The sequence below is a fragment of the Suricata suricatta genome, chromosome 4 (assembly GCF_006229205.1).
Source record: "Suricata suricatta isolate VVHF042 chromosome 4, meerkat_22Aug2017_6uvM2_HiC, whole genome shotgun sequence".
Lineage (NCBI taxonomy): Eukaryota > Metazoa > Chordata > Mammalia > Carnivora > Herpestidae > Suricata > Suricata suricatta.
Window position 1 is genome coordinate 113434878 of NC_043703.1, and position 21602 is coordinate 113456479.

Below are 21602 nucleotides of genomic sequence, written 5' to 3' on the forward strand. Positions count from 1 at the left end.
AGAAAAAGAAACACATATTTGACTTTGTTCATACAATTTTGAGGGGTTTACGGACATCTGTCTAAACTCAGTCATGGATACCTGGCAGGTTTGTAGGTTACTGTTCAGAATTGCCCTAAAATTGGGCAGTTTGTCAAAATTTAAAAATGGTTTTGCCTTTGTTCTAGCAATTTGGATTCTGAATTTATCGTAAAGATATACTTGAGTATGTGTGTAGAGATATGTGTACAAGGATATGGATATATATATATATATATATTGCAGCCTTGTTTGTAGTAGCAAAAGATCAGAAATTAACTAAATATCTGTTACCAAGGGGCTGGTTAAATTATGGAAATTTATTCAGTGCAATACCACACAGCTATTAAAAAGTGATGCAGGTTGAGGGACTCCTGGGTGGCTCAGTTGGTTAAGCGTCCATTTCTTGATTTTGGCTCAGGTCATGATCTCGAGGTTTGGGAGTTCGAGCCCCACATTGGGCTCTGCCCTGGCAGTAAGGAGCCTGCTTGGGGTTCTCTCTCCCACTCTTTCTGCCCCCTCACTCTCTTTACCCCTCCAACTCTCCTTCTCTCTCTCTCTGCCCCCCTCCTGCTTGTGCTCTCTCTCTCTCACTCGCTCTCTCTCCAAAAAAAAAAAGTGATGCAGGTTGGTAGGAACACATAAAGACTGATATTGAAGATACATTTTTTTAAAAAGTAAAATACAAGTTTGCATAGTATGCTGTTTCTTATGTAAGGATGATGGAGACTACTTATAGTCTATATATACATGGTAATGCATTAAATATTTCTGATAGTATACACAGGAAAATTATAACAGTGGTTGCCATAACAAGGTAGGGGAGTAAAGTTTATCTGGACTTATCACTCTTTACCTTTTTGTATTATTTGAATTTTTTAATCATATTCACATATTAATGATTTTTAAAAAATAGAGTGTTACAGATATTATCTACCTATTTAACATTCTTTATGAAGAGGAAGAATGAAGTGGAAATGAAAAGTAGGTGTGCCTGGGTGACTCAGTTTAGTGTCCGGCTCTTGATTTTGGCTCAGGTCATGATCCCAGGGTCATGGGATCAAGCCTTGTGTCAGGCTCTGCGCTAAGCGCGGAACCTGCTTAAGATTCTCTCTCTCCCTCTGCCCCTCTCCCTGGCTCATGTGCTCTCTCTAAAAAAAAAAAAAAGAAAAGTAAAGAAAAAGAAATTTATATTATCAAAGTTTTCTAACCTCAAAATTAATATATGATTATATACTTTCTTACTTATTTACATACAAAGAACTAACATGCAATTATGCTTCATTTTCCAGTGGGACGGAATAGCCCTTGCTCATTCTTGTCATATATTTCAGCTGGGTTAATTATTCATTTGACTACACTCCAGCTAGTTCCGAAAAAGAATGTCAGGTGCCTTGAACTGCATGGTGGAGAAAGCTCTGTATTTAAATGGTCTGATCAGTTCCATGTGTGTTTAGCTACAGAGCAGAGAGAGGAGGTAGGTAAGATATGTCCCAGCTTGTAGACTAGATAGACCTGCTGGGGCAGGGCCCTGTGTCAGAGTCCTAGCCGTGCTCTCCGGCCTTGGGCACTGAGGGGCCTGCCCGTGGCTCCAGAGCCTGGGCCCCCCCCCTTCAGCCAGATGTGTCTTAGGCAGTGAGGGCCCTGCCTGAGCATGTCAGAGCCTCCGTGTCACAGATATTAATCGCTACTATTCAGCAGTGCTTCTTGTGAGCCTGACCCTGTGCCAAACAACTGGCATGTTATTTATTAAATTTTCATCCATATTATGTGGGTGCTAGCATTATTGCCCCATTCTATAAGTGAGGAAACTGAGGCACAAAGGGTTGAGTAATTTGCTGGAGGTCACATACTAGCAAGTAGTAGGATCAAGATTTGAATTCAGCAGTCTGATTCAATATTCTGTCCTCTACCACTCTGTTACCCCATATGATGGGTTAAAAATGGGGAATCAGCCTGGAAAGGCAGGGCCGAGAGATTAAGATGACCGTGGGGCTGGACCCTTTCAGAAAGGAAGAGGTAGAGCCTGTGCCCATACCACTTGTCCAAGATGAACTTGCTGCTAATCCTGTAAGTACCCAGGGGGTCCCATGTGATAGATGAGTGAGGAGTGTGGCAGACACGGGCCAAGACAGTTGCTGCTCTTGGTTCCATAGGCCCGTCCATGTGGTAGCAAGACTTGGGGCAGCACTTAAAGGTAGGAGAGACAGTTCAGCACTTTGGGGAAGGGTCCTTAGGTGCTAGGCAGGCTGTCAGCAGACCCTGCCACATGGATAGTTTCACTTGTTTACTATATAATGTGACGGGCACTAGGGATTCAAAGATAAAACACACAGACCCCATCCTCAGGGAGATAAGCAAACAAATCAATAATTCAGAACTCCTAGGACTGCGCGATACATGATTTGATACACTATGCACAGACTGCTGTAGAACAAAAGAGCAGGTGTACCTAACTCCATCCATCACCAGTGGTCAGAGAAGGCTTCCTGGAGGTGGGTAGGAGAAGAAAGGTTTACACACAGGCAAGAGGATGACAGAGCAAAACCATTATTCACTGTAGGTGTGGCATATTGATCAGAACTAGTCCCAGATGGAAGAGCCGAAGGGCACTCAGAAATTAAGGTCAATCTGTAGGCCTTCCGGAGCAAAGTCTTGGGGGACAGGGCCTAGAGGGTCCAAGGATTCCATAGTTAGAACTTCTGACCTAGGTTGTAGATCCCTATTTTCTTTCACATCTGTTCTATTGCTTAGCACATTTATCTTTTTATCTTTATTTTTTAAATGTTTGTTTATTTTTGAGAGAGTGTGCCAGCAGGGGAGGGGGAGGGGCATGAGGAGGGAGAGGGGGAGGGACAGAGAGAGGATGGGCACAGCGGATCTGAAGCAGGCTCTGTGCTGACAGCAGACTTAATCTGGGTGAGGGGCCTCCCCAGGATGCACGCTCCTGGTTCTCTGTGATTCTCCTGTCACAGGAACGGGCATACCTTACTGTGTCTAATTCTAGGCCTGGACTGCCACCCCTCAGATCTGAGTTCCTCTGAGGGCAGGACCTACACAGCCCCCATCCCGTGGCCTAGCATAAGTGTGTGTTACTATGTTTGCTGAGTGAATGTATGATTTCCTGTGGCCTGGAGAATTTAGTCCAGCCTCCAGTCTCACAAAATGACCCATCTGTGAAAATTCTCTCTTCCACCATTCTCTCTATGGTTTGAAGGTCCAGCCCCATTCTGAATGAAATATTTTCCAAATCATAGCTGAAGCTTCGTTTTTACTCTTTCTCTCTGCCTGCAAAACTCTTTTTTGCCATTGAAATCCTATCTGTCCTTGGAAGCCAAAGTCAAATGAGAGCATTTGACTGGGGAGGGAGCACTGTGGGGGTGGGGAGCTCAGTCTGTCTTTTCCTCCCACCATGCACCTCTGACAATATCACATGCTGCTTTGTCTTTGAATTGGCTATCTATCGGTTTACTTCTCATACATGTTCCTCGACAGCAAGATACTGTCTCCTCTGTCTTTGTGTCTGTCACAATGCCTGGACCTGATGGGGCACACCCAGTATTTAAGTAAGGACTATGAGTGCCTGCACGCGCGGTGAGCAGCGTTTTGGAACTGGCGTCTCACAGAAGGGACCACCTCTGTGAGAAGCAGGGCCTGGGACAGGAATTGAGGGGAATAACCCGAGGTGCTTGTTGTAACTAGATTCAATAAGGGCTTTGGGCCCCGCCCGAGATTTACGGATTCACGTTCTGGAATACAGCATCTCCCAAATCTGTATTTCTAAACATTCCGCAGGTGACTTTTGTGCTCACTAAAATTAAAGAACTTTTCCTAGAGATTATGTTTGGTGCTTTACCGTCTATATTATAATTAGGATTCTTCTGAAGCCAGAGTTACAGATGCAGTGTCCTGACATAATCCAGGGCCAGAAGAAAGGAGGAAGTTGGCAGATGAACTTTGTCTTTTGAGCCTGGGGGAAAGTCTCCAAGGGCTCTTGGTAGGTTTGTTCTTATTTCTCATCGGTCAGAGTGGGTCACGTGGCCACTTGAAAGCCATTTGTTGCCTTTGGAATGGGGTTGCCTTAGACCAATCATTATTTCTTCCTGAGGTGAGTACCTTCCTGGTTTTCCAAGCCCAACCACTAAACTTATGAAAGTTCTCTCATGAACTCTAATCCTCTCAGAAATCCTGCACAATAGTCACTACTATGTCAAAGTTTTATGCCAGAATAGAGTAGCCGTCTTAGGTGAGGTTCAGTCTGGAAGGCAGAGCAGAGACTGGAATTTGGCCCTTGTTCTGGATTCCCAGCCTGCTGTGTCCAGCACAGAATGAGCTCCATTACAGCCTCTGCCAGCATGTGGGAAGAGAATTGAATTCAGAGTTTCACAGATATCATAAAATAACAGATCGGGTCTGCCAGGAGTAATACATGTTTGCAGTGAATGGTTTTGAGAACTCTACTATTTAAATAATCTTTGTCAGACACATTTCCTGAGTCATATTTATGCAGATATTTGAAAAAAATGTTAATGTTGGGTGCCTGGGTGGCGTAGTCATTTAAGTGTCCGACTTTGGCTCAGATAATGATCTCATGGTTTGTGAGTTCATTCCCCGCATGGGGCTCTCTGCTGTTGGCACAGAGCCCACTTCCGATCCTCTGTCTCCCTCTCTGGCCCTCCCACCTGCTCACATGTGCTCTCTCTCTCAGAAATAAGTAAACATTTAAAAAAATGTTACTTTATGACTTTTCCCTCATAATAGAATTTCTCCTCTTTTTCCCCCCATTCCCTCATACTTGATGTATGATCATGAATGGGAATCTATACTTAGGAATGACCATGAAGCTTTTTGAGGCCCTTTTTGAGCATCAGTAGTTGGAATCTAGAATCATTACTGTAGGGCAACAGTTCTCAGATTTGAGAATGCATCAGAATCACCTGGAGGGCTTCTTAAAAACTGGATTGCTGGGCCCTGCCCCCAGAGTTGTAGACTCTGTGGATGTGGTATTGGGTTCAAGAATGTGCACTTTTAACAAGCCTTCAGCTTATGGTAACATTGGTCTGGAAACCACACTTTCATAATGCTGAGTTATATGAACTTCTTTTAGGCTAAAATACTGCTCTGCATTTATTGAAAAGATTACATGATGAGATTTTAATTGTGCACGTGGCACGTTCTATTCTTTCCAGGTTCTCCTGAGCTGCCTATTACAGCTGCCTTGGGGTGTCCCCACTGAGGCTGTGATTTGGACAGACTGGATTCCCCAGACTTTCTGTGGTTTGGTGAATCTGTGGAAAGCTTATTCTTTGGAAGTGAGAGGGCGGAGTGACACACACATGCCCTGCCTCCAGGCCAGACATGGTTGTGAAATAATTGAGACACACCAGTGGAAATATGATATGGTTCCACATATGAGATACCAAATCCAGAGACAAGAAGTAGAATGATGGTTAGCAAGGGCTGAGGTAAAGGAGAAATGGGGAGTTATTATTGAATAGGTACAGAGTTTCTGTTTGGATGATGGGAAAGTTCTGGAAATAGGTAGTAGTGATGGTTGCATGACTGTGAATGTAATTAATAGCACTGAATTATACCCTTAAAATTGGCTAAAATGGTAAACGTTGTTATGTATATTTTACCACAATTAAAAAAAAATCTTGCTTTCGTTACTGTCTCTCAGTGGTGTGCTGGAGGTCCTAATATATCAGCCCATTAGAAGTGATTATTAAATTTTCAGGGGTTTGTGGCCTGATGGTTAGATACAGCCATTATTTAAAATTCAATTATATGAACTTAGGAGTAAGTATATTATATTAGAGGTGCCTGAGTGGCTAAGTTGGCTAAGCATCCAACTTCGTTGGCTCAGGTCATGGTCTCGCCATTCGTGAGTTTGAGCCCTGCATTGGGCTCTGTGTTGACAGCTCAGAGCCTGGAGCCTACCTTAGGTTCTGTGTCTCCCTCACTTTCTCTGTCCTTCCCTTGCTTGTGCTCTCTTTCTCTCTCAAAAATAAATAAACATAAATAAATAAAATTAAAATATGGATATTTATAGATAAGTTATAGTTACAATCACATCACTTTCTAATTACTACTTTTATTATTATATATGCTCTTGTGATTACTTATGTCTATTTTGTCTGGAAATACAATGTAATGGTATGCTACTACCTATTCCCAGTTCTAAATTCAGTGGCTTCACATTGGTAGCTTAATATCAGTTGGCATTTATGCCAAAGAAATGGCTATAAATCAGGGTTTTCTTTCGTTTGAGGCCACCTGTTCAGTTTATCAGAAACTGCTGGTCTTACAATGTCTTATTGGTGGGGCCAGGTTGGAATACGTTTGTAAGAATAACACACCAGCACTTGGGATCTTCCAGGGAAACTTTCTTAAATTGAATTCTAGCCCTTTCCAAACAGCCGTGCCTTTGGGTATTTTGGGGTGTCTAGAAGGGAAGAGGTTGTGGCTAAGTTTAGTGGGTGGGAAATAAAATGAGTCATATAGTAAATGAGTTACTTAACAACCTGGGTAGGAGTTTCCTCAACTGGAACATAAAAGGGGTGAAAAAAAACCTGTAGAAATAAAATAAAGTGATTGTTCTAGCAATGGGAAAGAGATACTTTTATTCATTTCTTTAAATGTTTATTTTTTTATATTTGAGAGAGAGAGAGAGGTGCGGTGGGGGGTGGGGAGGTTGGGCCGAGAATCCATAGCAGGCTCAGTGCTGACGGCAGAGAGCCCACTGTGGAACTTGAACTCATGAACCATGAGATCATGATCTGAGCTGAAGTTGCATGCGTAACTGACCCACCCACTGAGGCATCCTGGAAAAGAGATACTTTTAAAGAAAGTTTTTATTATGGACATTTTCCAACATAAACCAAAGTGAGAGATTGGTAAAATGAATCTTTTTATATCTATCTATTCATCACCCAGCTCAACAGTTACCAATATTTCACCAAAAAAGAGACTTTCCAACTACCAAAGTAATAAGAGGGTGGAGTATAATGGAAAAAATGGCTAGATATGATTGAAAAATTTTCTTCCAAATTTTGGCTGTACTGAATTAAAAGGATAATGTTAAATTGGTAAAATACTTAATAGTACATTTTATATATAAAATATTAAATTTTGTAACATAAGAATAGTTTCTATAAATGTTAGTAAAGCACTAAGATTCTAAGAATGGGTGAAAAATCAAAACAGATAATACACAAAGAAGGATATGTGTTGAAAAAGGGGAGAAGCATTCAGTGTCCCTACGACTAATTTTAAAAAAGCAAATTAGGGGCAGCTGGGTGGCTCAGTTAGCTAAGGGTCCAACTCTTGATCTCAGTTCAGGTCTTGATCTCAGGGTTGTGAGTTCAAGCCCTGTGTTGGGCTCCATGCTGGGCATGGAGCCTACTTAACAACAACAAAAAAAAGCAGGTTAAACCAATAATGTTTAATATTACACCCAAGTATTATGTTATAAACACATAAATAAAGCAAGCAAGCATATGGCTGACTGGGCTTTGGATATCCTTGTAAATTTGGAGGACACTTGGAAGTATCAGATATCACAAGAAATAGGTCAAAAGAAGAATGAAATACCTCACAAAGCTAATTATAAAGATTGTAGCGATGATTTATATATATATATATATATATATATATATGATTTAAATATATAAACATATAAAACATACTTCCCAGGGGCACTTGGGTGGCTTAGTCGGTGAAGCTTCCAACTCTTGGTTTCAGCTCAGGTCATGATGGAGCCCCAGGTCAGGCTCTGCACTAAGCACGGAGCCTGCTTGGGATTCTTTCTCCCTCTCTTTCTGCCCCACCCTTGTTTGCACATGCTCTCTCTCTCTCCCTCTAAATAAATAAACATTAAAAAATGTATGTGTGTGTGTGTATACACTTCCACTTGCATTTCTGTGAAGGTTTTTCTCATTGGCCACCTTTCCCTGCACCCATTCTGCCATGACTGTGTCCACCCAGCACCTCTTTGCCAGTTTGGAGCTGAGTAAGGTCAATAACAGATACAGCTCACAGCTCCTCAACTCAGATGGCGGGTTGGGATGAGGTTTTCTGGATGGACCCCCTTATCAGACAGAGCTGGTAGGGAGGTATAACCCATCTCCCCACTATCACGCACACACATACAAACACACTCACATACACACACTCACCCTCCATCTGTCTTAAATTAGTTGCAATTCCTCGCAGCTTCTGACATAATCTCATGTCAGTCCTAGGCTTTTCAGTTTTGTCAGGAGTTTCTTCCTGCGTCTCCCAGGGCCTTCATTAGGCTTTTAATGAAAAATTGGGAGAAGCTACATCAGAAATAGCACGTTCCCTATGTGAATCAGAATCCAATGTGGAAGTATTTGAACAGTTCTGTTTTTGTATTCTTCTGCCAGATCAGCTTGAATTCTGGAAAGATTTGGAAGTAGAACCCCGCCCTGGCCTACGGAGGGAGTGGCTGCTCCAGGGGCCGTCAACTGCCCACAGAGCCAGCACTTGCATATTTGTAGGGCATGGGAGGTGGCAGGAGAAAATGTGACATTTAAGAGAGCAGTGTTTATTCTCTGCTCACTTCCAGGTCTCCGAGGCTGAGCCAGTGTAAATCTACGAAGGAAAACTCAGCTGCCTTTTTCTGTTCATCTGGCAAGAGAGTGCTTCTTCCCTCCTGGGCAAACAGAAGTGGTGGTGTTGATAAGCAAAGGACTGGGCTACCCAGTACTCTGTTTTCCTGCCCACAGGTAAATAAAACTAGCCAGACCACACGGAGGCTGGCTGCATGTCTGGTTTCTCACTGACTCCTTCTTTCCTGTGCTCCAGTTTCTCATTCAGATCCAGACTGTCTGTTCCCTTCCTGCGTCACAAGGCTTTTGTAAAGAAATGTGGGGTAGATTTTAGTTTCTCTGGGAAGGAGTATAAGAGTAGATGCTAGATTCAGGGTTCTTTTTTCTGATGAGGCGCTCCTCTTGCTTTTTCCCTGAGACTCATGCTTGCTGACCCAAGAGAAGATATCAAAACCTTGGAATCTGGGTCTTGGGACATGGCAGCCTGTACTGTGATTCATAAGGAGAGGCCGGGGTGACCCAGGTGCAGATGGACATGTGAAAAGATGATGCTAGAACAGACCAGAGCTGGAGATCAGTGCAGGAGCTCGTGATCAGTTGCGGTTTCTGCATTAGATTCTCACTTGCCTGGAATTGTTTATTTCTGAAGAAGGAACATGGAATAAAGTGACCTTTCACTTTTCCTTGAAGTCCTCTGATTCTAAAATAACTTCGAAAATGGGTCAGTAAACATAATGTAACCTGTTGGCAAAACCTAACTACAAGGGACAGATTTTCTTTTTAAATAATTGGTGTACCTGAGGAGATATGATTTTGTCCATGATACTGTGCAAAAGTTATATGGAATTTTAGCTTCCATGGAATGGGGTTTTGCCTTAAAAGTGGGTATTGTTAAATGAAGGATAAGAGCAACGTGCTTCCCCTGGGAGGGTCCTATCAGCCTACAAAGCTGGCCTCTTAAACTCTATAGATGTATATTGTTTTATTGAGGTATAATTTACATACAATAAAATGCACAGATCTTAACTTGTTAGTTTAATGAGGTTTAAAAATTTTTTTTAATATTTATTTTTGAGAAAGAGAGACAGAGCGTGAGCAAGGGTAGAGAGAGAGAGGGAGACACAGAATCTGAAGCAGGCTCCAGGCTCCGAGCTGTCCGCCCAGAGTCGGACATATGGCTCAAACTCATGAACCATGAGATCATGACCTGAGCCAAAGCCGGATGCTTAACGAACTGAGCCCCCCAGGTGCCTCTAATCAGGTTTTTTAAGGAGTTCACATTAAAAATAAACTATTTTTTTTAAATTTTTGGTAAAGTATACATAGGATAAAATTTACCATTTTAACTGTATAGTTGAGTGGCATTAAGCACATTTACAGTGTTTTGCAACCATTGCCACCATAAAATCATAGAACTCTTCATTTTGTACAACTGAAACTCTGTACCTACCAAACTAAACTTCTTATTCCTTCCTTCTTTCACCCCCTGACACTGCCATTCTGCTTTCTGTCTTGTGAACCTAACTTCTCTAAGTACCTGAAATAAGTGGAATTATACAGTATTTGTGACTTTTATGACTGGCTTATTTCACTTAGCACAAAGTCCTTAAGGTTCATCCATGTTGCAGCACATGCCAAATTTCCTTCCTTTAAGGCTGAATAAGCTTCCATTTTATGTACATACTAGATTTTGCTTATCCATCCACCTGTCGATTGAGACATGGGTTGTATGTGGTTCTACCTGTCAGCTACTGTGACTAATGCTGTTGTGAACATGGGTGTACACAATATCTCTTCAAGGTCCTACTTTTCAGTTCTTTTGAAAGAATACGTATGTACCCAGCAGTGTATATACCTGGAATGTATACCCAGAAGTGGAATTGCTGGACCATATGGTAATTCTTCTTCTTCTTCTTTTTTTTTTTTTTGAGGGTCTGCTATCCTGATTTTCATAGTGGCTCTACCATTTTTCTTTCTTTTTTTTTTTTTTTAAAGTTTTTGAGAGCATGAGCAGGGGAGGGACAGAGAGAGAGGGGAACAGAGGATCCAAAGCAAGCACCACACTGACACCCTTGAGCCCAGGGTGGGGTTTGAACCCATGAACCGCAAGATCATGACCTGAGCTGAAGTCAGATGCTCAACTCATTGAGCCACCAAGGTGCCCCGTACCATTTTACATTCTTACAATAGTATGCAAGTGTCCCAATTTCTCCACATCTACACCAACACTTACTATTTTCACCGTGTGTGTGTGTGTGTGTGTGTGTGTGTGTGTGTGTGTGTGTGTTTTATAGCTGCCATTGTAATGGGTGTGAGGTGAGTTCAGTAAGTTTTGACGAATGCATACAGCTGGGTAGTACTACCTCAGTGAAGATAAGGAACATTTCCATCACCACCTAAATTTCCCTCTCTCATGCTTCTCTACAGTTAGTAATGCCCTCTGCCTCATCACCTCCAACCCTGGGAAATGAGGGCCCAGGATGGAAATCTGGTGAGCACAGTCCAGGAAGGGTGCCATCTTATAATTCAGACACCTGTGAGGACAGTGATCTTGTCAGAGGATAGGCACACATACAACTTGATGGCCAAAGAAACCATGCGGTAAATCTGATTTGATGTGTTGGTAGATGTGAAAGCCTGAATGCTGTACCTCACAGGTGTTTTTAATAAGGGTAGGGTTGTAACCCATACCTTAAACAGCTCACTATACAGGTAATGCTAGAACCTGTAGATGTGGCTGATAAAAGTTACTTGGAGAGAATAGAGCAATAAAAAAAATAGCTAACGTTGCTGAGTACATAATGTTGCACCATTCTAAATACTTCATACGATGTAATAATTTGATTAATCTTTGCAACAACCCTATAAAGTAACTTGTTATTAATTCCATGTTGGGTGCCTGGGAAACTCAGTCGGTTAAGCCTCTGACTTCAGCTCCAGTCATGATCTCACGGTTTGTGAGTTTGAGCTCAGAGCCTGGAGCCTGCTTCAGATTCTGTGTCTCTCTCTTGCTCTCATAAATAAGTAAACATTAAAAAAATATAATTCTGTAAAAATTTAAAAAAACAATTCCGTGTTACTAATAAGGAAACTGAAGTACAGAGAAATAACAACTTGTCCCAAATCATACAGCTATGAGTGTTTTTAGGAGAGTTATAAACCCAAGTGGTTGGGCTCCAGGCTGCAGCCACTTTGTTGTGGAGGAAGTATGACATGGTCTTTGAAGGAGGAGTTCCTGCCTGTCTGAAGGAAACTTAGCAACTAGACCATGAGGTTGGCTGCACTGCCGTCAGTGTGGACCTTCCTGTTGCTGTTTCTTGTCCGAAGGGTGGCATGGATTCTCCCGTCCTCGTGGGAACCTGTGCTGCCCGCCTCAGGTCAGACGAGAGAACTCAACCCATTATTACCATGCACATTACCCAGGGTCCAGACCCACCACTCACCTGGAGACAGGGCTGTCTCCTGTCTGCAAAACGAAGGGGTGGTCTGGGCATTCTCTGAGGCCTTCTCTACCCTCATTGTCCGGCACTGGCAGGAATGAGCTGTTTCTGGAGGCGAGGGTTCCTCCCATTTCTGCTTCTGCTTTCTTTGGGCACTTACAGCTCAACCTTGTAATTATTCTCTCACCTGTGGTTTGCTGTACATTTTGATCTGAAGTAGGGGAGAATCAACTCTGGAAGATTGAAAGAATATTTGTTTTAAGTCTGGAGGGTCACTGCCACAGCACACAGCATAAGTAACCTGACCTGAGCCAAAGTCCAACGCTTAACCGACTGAGCCACTCAGGCGCCCCTCTACTGGATAATCATGCTGGCATTAGGGGGTCCCTGAGTGGCTCAGTCAGTTGAGTGTCCGACTTTGGCTCAGGTCATGATCTCCTGGTTCAGGAGTTCGAGCCCCATGTCAGGTTCTGTGCTGACAGCTCAGGGCCCAGAGCCTGCTTCGGATTCTGTGTCTCCCTCTCTCTGTCTGCCCCTTTCCCACTCGTGATCTGTCTCTCTGTCTCTCTCAAAATTAAATAAACATTAAAAATTTTAAAAAAATACACTGCTGGCATTAGGATACAGATAACAAAATGGGGTCATTATTTCTAAACTCCTTTGATACTCAATTCAGACAACCCTAAGAGCATGATGCATCACTCCGTCTCTGAAGCAGGCTGCACCTTGGGCACTTTTCGTGTTGTGGTTTAGTCAGCCATGACCTTCACCCTTCACTCAGCTCAGGAAGCTGGACCCTGATATGTAGGGTGGAAAAGGTGGACACAGAATGTGGCTGGATGGAATCCTTGTGTCTCTCCCTGGGGATGGCACCGCTTTGACCAGGTGTCTGCTTTGAGAGATGTTATCACAGAGCCATGTTGAGTGGTTCTCACACCGGAGAGCTGGGTGGCAGAAGTGGGGCAGGGGCGTGTGGGTTAGAAATGTGCTTTCTCTTCAGACAGCCAACAGTCCTGTACAACACTTTGGACTGGGAGTTGTCTGCCAAAGTGTTGCTAGTTTCCACCAGATAAGTCTGGGAGAGGAGTATTTTTGTTGTTGTTTTGTTTTGTTTGATTTTGTTTTGCATCTGGCTTATTAAAGATATGAAGAACAAGAAAACATTTAGCTCAGCAAAAATGTGACATTTAAAGTTTTTAACTCTATTATTTTTTTAGAAGCTTCTAGCTTTTTGTATACACATGTACACGTGTGTGCCTTTGGCATGGTATAAAGGTCTCTAGAGTCAGACTTGTGAAAAATCAGCTCCTACCACCTACTTCTTGAATGATCTTGGGCACCATGCTTAACTTGTCTAAACTTATGTTATCAGGCTGGGTTCACTGGACAGTGAAAGGGCAAACTGACACCATATAGATAAAAGGACCTAGGCACTCAATGTAACTAAGTGGTCAATAAATATTTATCTACAAATAAAGTGTCTTTAGCTCCAATGCACAAAGTAAGGAATACAAGACTAGCTTTCTTGATGCTGAGCTACCCGCAGAGGCAAGAGCCCGCCCCATGGTTGGTGAAGAAAGATGACTAAAGGCTGGAGGTGACCATTCAGGAACCTTTTGTAGAGAGTCCTTGCAGCGGGAAGCAAGTTCAATGGAGTTCTCGCTCGGAGCCTCCAGGATGTCTTTTTTAAGTAACTGACGACTCTTGAATAGGCAGAGCGTAGGGGTATTTTCTACATGAAGGATGTATAGGTAGAAATTAAGATATGCCATTTAGCACCTAAAATGGTGCCTGGCATGGGGCAGGCATTCCAATAATATTTATTGAATGAATGAATGAACAAATGTGCATGAAACATCAGTGAAACTATCGTATCAGTCCCATGATTGTGAGCAACAATCAGCATTGTCAGTACATCAACTTCTTGTTTCTATGGTCACTGACCCAAGGGGTGGGGAGTCCAAACAGTTTGTTTACAAGTAAAAGTCATAAGAGTTAAACAAAGAAACAAACAAAACATTGCCACCAGTAAAAGACTGGCCAGTGGGAATGCCCAAGGTCTCCAGTCCACAAATGGTCCTGGGAGTCCTCAGATAACAGGAGGAAAATCACTGGGGAAAATCTGAAGCATTATACGCTGCAGGCTAAAGACACTACCCAGAGAAACAAGGGTAGGGTAGCTACATGTTTACAAAGCTTATCGGAAGATGCTTTGGTTGTGTCCTACGTGAAGCTTCTACCTGGGGATACTGAGGTATTATGTGGGGCACAGAGACATTTAGCAAGGCAAGCTAAGAGTACAGAACCCAGCCACTCTCTCCACCCAGCATTTAGGCCACCTCAGATGCCTTTTTATTTTCCTAATCTTATCTCTTAGTACAATATAGCCAGCTTTCATTATTATATCATCTGCTGATTTGCAAAGTGGAGATAATAATCACGACTCTAGGGGTGTCTGGGTGGCTCAGTCTTTTAAGCGCCTGACTTCAGCTAAGGTCATGATCTCGTGGTTCATGAGGTTCGGCTCTGTGCTGACAGCTCAGAGCCTGGAGCCTGCTTCTGATTCTATCTCTGCCTCTCTCTCTGCTCCTCTCTTACTCTCTCTCTCAAAAATAAACATTTTAAAAAATCATGACTCCAAAAGTTATTGGGTAGATTAAGATAATATAAGGGAGTATTAATAAATGTACTTTCCCTCTTTCCCCCTGTTTTTTGGATAAAGAAATCATTGGAGTAGAGAAAAAACTTTAATAGACTTTGGCATGATGTAGAAATGGTAAAGAAGGAGTGGGTATATTTTAAATTCAATGTAAAACACATGTTTTAAAACTACTTATGGATTGGGGCGCCTTGGTGCCTCAGTCGGTTAAGAGTCCGACTTTGGCTCAGGTCATAATCTCACGGTTCATGGGTTCGAGCCCCACATCAGGCTCTGTGCTGAATGTTTGCTTAGAGCCTGGAGCCTGACTTTGGATTTTGTGTCTCCTCCTCTCTCTGCCCTTCCTCTACTCACACTCTGTCTCTGTCTCTCAAAAATAAATAAATGTAAAAAAAATTTTTTTAACTATTTATGGATTGAAATTACTATTATTGTCCCCCATAGTGCTGTGAATAAGTGGCTAACATTTGGACAAAAGACGTCAGTAAGTTATTTGCCAGGTCCTGGGCCTTGGAATAGATTCTTCCTTGAGATTGCTTAGCAGGCAGGTTTCCAAATTCATCTGCCTTCATTTAGCTTAACACACTGTTTTTGATTAAATGTTTGAAAATGCTTATTTCTCCAGACTCAAACCCCATCACAGCAACAAAAATTTCCGTTACCTTTAGAAGGACCTAAGTTCCAAGGGAAAAAGGTTACATTCATTTTCCTATTTCGTGGACAGTTTTGAAAGCCCTTAGTCCTAGGGCGGGGCGCAGCTACACCCCCCACAAATCCCCAGACTAGAAGTTTAAATTTGTCATTCTGTGGGATGTAAAATGAAACCATGTACCACAGAAAAATGATGAGTGACTCACTCGCATGTGATCTTCCAGGGAAGAGAGGGATTCAGTGAGAATGTGCCACAAGGACAGCAAATCCCTTCATAATGGACATTCTGGTTGCCTGTCCTGGGACCTGGTCAACGTTGTGAAACTAAATGGAGGCCACCAAGTTCAGTGGGGGTCTTAAGGGGAGCACCTGGTACTGGGGAGAATTCATCACCATGCCACATCCAGCAAGACCAGAGCGATTGCATTCATCGGCACACTGAGAAAGGGTTCAACTCTCAAGGGCAGGTTCATACTTACAGGCTCACCACAGACATGCCATCAAATGCAGACACACACATGCTGATTATTTATTTATTACATTGAGAAACAGAATTGTTACTTAGAAATACCCCTGTACTTTGAAGACAGGTCCACGTGGGAAGCCAAACTCTAGTTCAGGAGATGCTTGGCAATCATGGAATCAGAACAAAGGGTATTAGATCCGTAACACAGCAGGGGGAGTTCTCATCCTGGACAGTTGGTTCCTAAATTTTTATTTTTTACATTTATTTATTTTTGAGAGACAGAGAGAGATAGAGCATGAACAGGGGAGGGGCAGAGAGAGAAAGGGACACAGAATCTGAAGCAGGCTCCAGGCTCTGAGCTAGCGGTCAATACAGAGCCCGACATGGGGCTGGAACTCAGGAACCGTGAGATCATGACCGGAGCCGAAGTCGGACTCTCAATTGACTGAGCCACCCAGGCACCCCTGGACCATTGGTTCCTAAGGCCGAGCCACCCTTTCCTTAGGACAGGGCTTTGATGAATCTTTCAAAGTAAGCCTCTCTAAGGGTTTTGTGTGGCGTTTGCATTGCCGATGGACACAGTCTTTCTTTGAATATGCTGATACTTTCAGCCAGCTGGCCTTAGCTCAGGAGCCATTCTTTCTCATTGAAATAAATTTGCATATCTGTGTTTTCATGGTTATTTGCTCATTTGCTAGTCTGAAGCTCCGGAAACAATCTGATTTGCCTGTTTTCCAAATTCTGGGTGAGCAGGGAAGAATCCACCACACTGCTGCCTCAATGTCCCGCCTACCAAAATAGGACGTGAAATCCCAGAGGTCCTTGTTCTGTGCATCTGTGTCTGCCGTGAGGCCAGGAGGATCTGGCAGTGATATGAGAGGGCAGTTTGTGGGATAGTGTAGTAATTTCCTTTTGTACCTCCAAGCAGAAAACGATATGGATCCGTTCTCGACATATCTAATTTTTCTTTATGAACGCATCATAAAATACTTAAGCAAATTTTTGTTATCTTTCCGGAAAGAAGTTGAACTCTTTTATAACTTAGTGTTCCCTTATGTAATTGCTCTTGGGATAGGTCTTTTCCTTATTGTTTTTTTAATGTATATTTACTTTTGAGAGAGAGAGATCGTGCAGGGGAGGGGAAGTGGTGGGGACAGAGGATCTGAGGTGGGCTCTGCACTGAGAGCAGAGAGCCCGATGCAGGGCTTGAACTCATAGACAGTGAAATCCCACCTGAGCTGGATCAGACGCCTAACCGACTGAACCACCCAGGCGCCCTTCTTGGGATAGGTCTTTTATGTTTCATTCCCAGCTTTCTTGCAGTTGCTCTAAAACTGTGTTTTTAAATCTTCAGGGGCCCTGTCATAAGCCCTAGTTGTAGAGTTCAGATGTTACAAAGAAACTGCAGTTTCCCACCCAGATAGTGCATGACCCTTATTAGTTTTTTCAGGTATCACTAACATACGGTCCCTTCGGTTTTCATGTTTCCATCTTGAAGAGTCCTCAAGGTGGAAGGCCATTTGAGTGGATTTGCCTCTTTTTTTTTAACTAAATCTGCAGCACAGTTGCCTGGCCTGTAAGCAGCAAAGGAGCTTTTCAAACCCGGACACAAAGTTTGAGTCCCTGTGAACCTGGTGCTATTGTTCAGTTAATGGACTGGTAGGCTGGCCTTCAGAGAGACTGAAAGAATGAATCAAGGAAGCTGAGGCAGGAAAGGGTTCCTGTAAGGAGTCCTTGGCTCTTCGGGCTGGAGGGAAATGTGGGAGGACTTTTAGAGGTTGAGCTTCGGGAAGAAGGGCCTGACGTTCTTTGGGAGCTGACCACTTTGTGCCATTAGGAAGAGGCCTAGGACAATTCTCTCCCAGGGAAATGATTTCCTCCCCCCTTTCTGCTCCCTGTCCATCCCTTCTGAGTTACTCCCACCTTACAGGTGCCAGACATATGCTAGTGAGCATTTGTGTGGATTAACTTTACATGTGTTATCTGATATCCAAGGACAGAATCAAGGGGTACCATTTTCTGCATTCATTTCTATAATCGAATGAGAAACCCGTTTGGTACTAGTAAATAATAAATATACAACAGGTGTCTCTATGTAAATGGACTTATGCTGTGTGCTATCCAAGTTTCACAATAGATGGTCTGGCTAAAAGCACGCTGTTTTCAAGTATGATACGTTTTTTTCCTTTAGTAAATTATTTCTAGCTCATTGAATAATAACTCTCAGTATTTCCAGAAGATTTTGCTCGAGCATTTTTTCCACCTCTTAGTATGGTCAAAAGGACTGGAAGTATTTATATTAAAGGCTGGCTTTTTGGGGAGGTGTTTCCCTTCCCTGCCCACTTTCTCATTGCCATTTACAGTATTTCCCCCTTATCCACAGGGGATACGTTCCAAGAACCCTGGTAGATGCCTAAAACCACAGGTAGTGTGGAACCTTATGTATACTGTTTTTCCCTATACATAAAGGCTTATGATAAAATTTAATTTCTAAATTAGGCACAGTAAGAGATTAACAACAAGAGCTAATATTGAATCAAAACAATTATATTGATATACTATAATATAAGCTGTATGAACGTAGTCTCTCTTGCGAAATATCTGACTGTACTGTATTTACCCTTCTTCTTGCAATGAAGTGAGATGATGAAGTGTCTATTGGTGAGATGAATGAGGTGGATGAGGTAGGCATGTGGAGTAGCATTAGGCTACCACTGACCTAATGTCAGGAGAATGAGCTCTGGACTGTGGTTGAGCCAAACCACAGACAAGGGAGGACTACATATTCCCAGACTACATAGAAACAAAGGGAGGGTGCTTGCTTCTTAAAGCTGGTCTGCTAGGTTGTCCATGGATTAGCACATGCTCAATCCAACTCACATATAAATTATACTTAATGAGAGATGTAGGTACCTTTTGATTATTCATAGGATGTGAAACAAGGCCTCCAGACAAAGTCATGGCTAAGCCTCAAAGAGTCCTGCTCATGGGTTCCCCTAGCACATTCTGGACAAATGAGAAATACCCTCTTCCTGCCCTCCCCCACCGCCCCCCACCCCAGCCTTGTCTCTACTCCAACCCTATCTCATGCCATGCTGGTCCTTGTTCATGTCACTTTTGCTCATTCCTCAAACTCAGTAACTTTATAGCTGCCTCAGGGCCTTTGCGTTAACTGTTCCTTCTGCCTGCAGTAGTTCTCCTCGAGCATTTTGAATAGCGAGCCTCTTCTCATTCCAGTCTTAGCTCAGGTGTCATCTCCTTGGAGATGATTTCCCTAGTCACCCTGTCCAGGCTCACTCTTTCTCAGTGACCTGATCACATCATCCTCCCGCTCAGGATTCAGCAAACTTTTACTGTGAAGGGCAGCATCAAGTACCTTCAGCTCTGTGAGCCATATGGTCTGTCATAAACTCTCATTGTAGCCTGAAAGCAGCCAGAGATAATATGTAAACAAAGGGGTACAACCATGCTCCAGTAGGTCTTTATGTATGAACACTGAGATTTGAACTTTATATAACATTCATGTGTCATGAAATACTATTCTTTTAACTTTTTGTCCACCACTGAAAATGTAAAAACCATTCTTAACCTGTAGGCCATACAAAAACCAGATTTGGCCCAGGAGCTGTAGTTTGCTGATCCCTGTTCTATAGCATTGTCCCATTGTATTTTCATCTTGCTGATCTGAACTTATCTTACTCATTTATTTGTTGTCTGTCTTTTCTTGACAGCTCCTTGAAGTCATGTTCTTTGTCTTATTCACTGTATTATCTCTGTCAACTAGAACAGTGCCTGGAATATAGTGGTTCTTTATGAAAGTTTGGTGATTGAATGAATAAATCCATATAGCCTGTGAACCACAAAATTCAGTAAAGAATCTCTTCTAAATATTTTCTGTGCATATCCTGTTGCAGGTGCCACACCCTGCCCAGGCCTCTGCCTCTGTCCGTCTGTTCCTTAGTGCTTTCTCAAGACTTCCTGACCCCTGTCTCTGACTCCTGTCTACCCTGTAGATAGTGCCTGGCTGAAGCATGCCTTTCTCTGCAAAACCCAAAACCTTTCCACTATTTTACCGTTACCTACAGTATCAAGTCAGACTCCTCAGTTGGGCATAGGAGGCCTGGCCTAATCAACCCCCCACCTGCTTTTCCAACCTTATCTCTGAGCCTTCCCTCAAGTGAGTCCTCTGTTCCGGCAGCCTCATCTCCTCATTGTCCCTGAGGCCACTGCTCATTCCCATCTCTGCTCCTTTGCTCTGGCCATGCCCCAGAAAAGTTGGCATTCCCCTCAAGAAGGAACTGAGCCCCTGTGTAGCTATAAGGGAAGTGTGCAGTGAGTGATGGGAGACAGGGAAGAACGGAGCTGAGCCTCAGCAGAGCTGCAAGATGAGAAGTGAAGGTGAGCAGACCTGACTCAATTGGTAATAAAATAGGTTCAGAAGGATTTAGTGATTCTCAGGGAATAATTGAAAAGTGCTGCTTGGCAGGATGGTCTAGGCCAATGCTTTTCAAACTAGTGTGCAGACAGATACGGGGGGAATCTTATTAAAATGCAGATTCTGGTATTAGGTGTGTAGAGGGGGCCTGAGGCTGCTCCCAGACGATGCCCCTGCTTCTGGTTCCAGGATGATTCTTTTGAGGATTGGGAAGCTAACAAAATGCTTAGGAACGAAGCCTTTCCCACAGGACTCAGATATGGAAACAGGAAGTCCGGCCTCCGTCAGAGACCTGCCTATCTGTCATGAGGCCAAGACTCGTAGCCCACAATCAAGGCTTTCCTTGCCTTTTAAATGACCGAGTATGTGTCTGATGATCTGAGCGTTTAAGGAGGAAGCACCTGTACGTCCTGAGATGGTGGCAGCGAGAGGTCATCTGGAAATGACAAGTCTAATGTTGGCTGGGCCACTGGCCATCACACATGTGCACTCACACGCTTACACACACGCGCACACACACGCACAGAGTGTGGGCTGGATGCAGTGCTTCTCCCTGATGCAGTGGGCTTGTCTTTTCTCCAGGGAGGCACCTCTTCTCCACTAGAGCTTACAGCTCAGAATCCAGACTTGTCTTAAGTACAAATAATATATTTCATCCTAACAAACGGTAGGAATCACTTCTGTAATGTGTATCTCCAAACAGAAGAGCAGGGAGGGAAGTATTTTATTGGAGTGATATATTTGCCTGTTTGAGCAGTTTGTCTTTAATTATTACCCTGGCCTTTCTATCTTTGGCTAATCAATAGCTGGCCTTCTGATGAAAATGGATACTGTTTTGTAATTGTTTAACTTTGTGCGAACTACAAGTTACCTGTTTAATGATTTCAGTGCCGCATCTCTCATCACAGTAATTTCCCCTCTGCTTTTATCACAGAGGAACTTCTGCTTGGGTGACTGACCTCTGCTCCTGATCCAGAGTCATGGCCATGGTAAGTTAGGGAGCGCCTCACCCTGCCTGGTGCCAGCCACAGACAGGTACGGGATGTGTGTGCAGGGACTGTTGACTTTACAGAGGGTTGTTTGCCTAACAGAGGGAGAGAAGGAAATGAAAAGGCAGTTTCTTTCCCCCTCCTCTTTTTTTAAGCACTATTTTAATTTCTTTCAGGGATGGTGGAAAACTTGACCCTGAAAATGAATTCAGAAAGATAATCCTTTGAATCTGTCTGACATCCTGAGCTACAGAAATAAGTTGTCGTTTTCTCTCTGCGGGAGTACTACCTGTCCATTGTAGGAAGTTCGGCAAATAAAAAAGAAAAACTAAAAATCCCACAGGCTCTATCATTGGGAGACAGGTGCCATC

General features: G+C 43.2%; 1 protein-coding gene across 2 annotated transcripts in view; it reads left to right on the forward strand.

Moving 5' to 3' along the window:
- The window catches only part of ANXA4 (annexin A4), a 61624-nt gene that overhangs the window by 1949 nt on the left and 38073 nt on the right, over window positions 1-21602 (forward strand). The window contains exons 2-3 of one of the 2 annotated variants that reach the window (XM_029937536.1): window positions 8609-8768; window positions 21177-21231. In XM_029937536.1, the coding sequence (XP_029793396.1) occupies window positions 21223-21231 (9 nt within the window). In that variant the 5' untranslated portion in view covers window positions 8609-8768; window positions 21177-21222. The remainder of the gene's footprint in view (window positions 1-8608; window positions 8769-21176; window positions 21232-21602) is intronic. The other variant, XM_029937537.1, reaches the window with a different exon arrangement.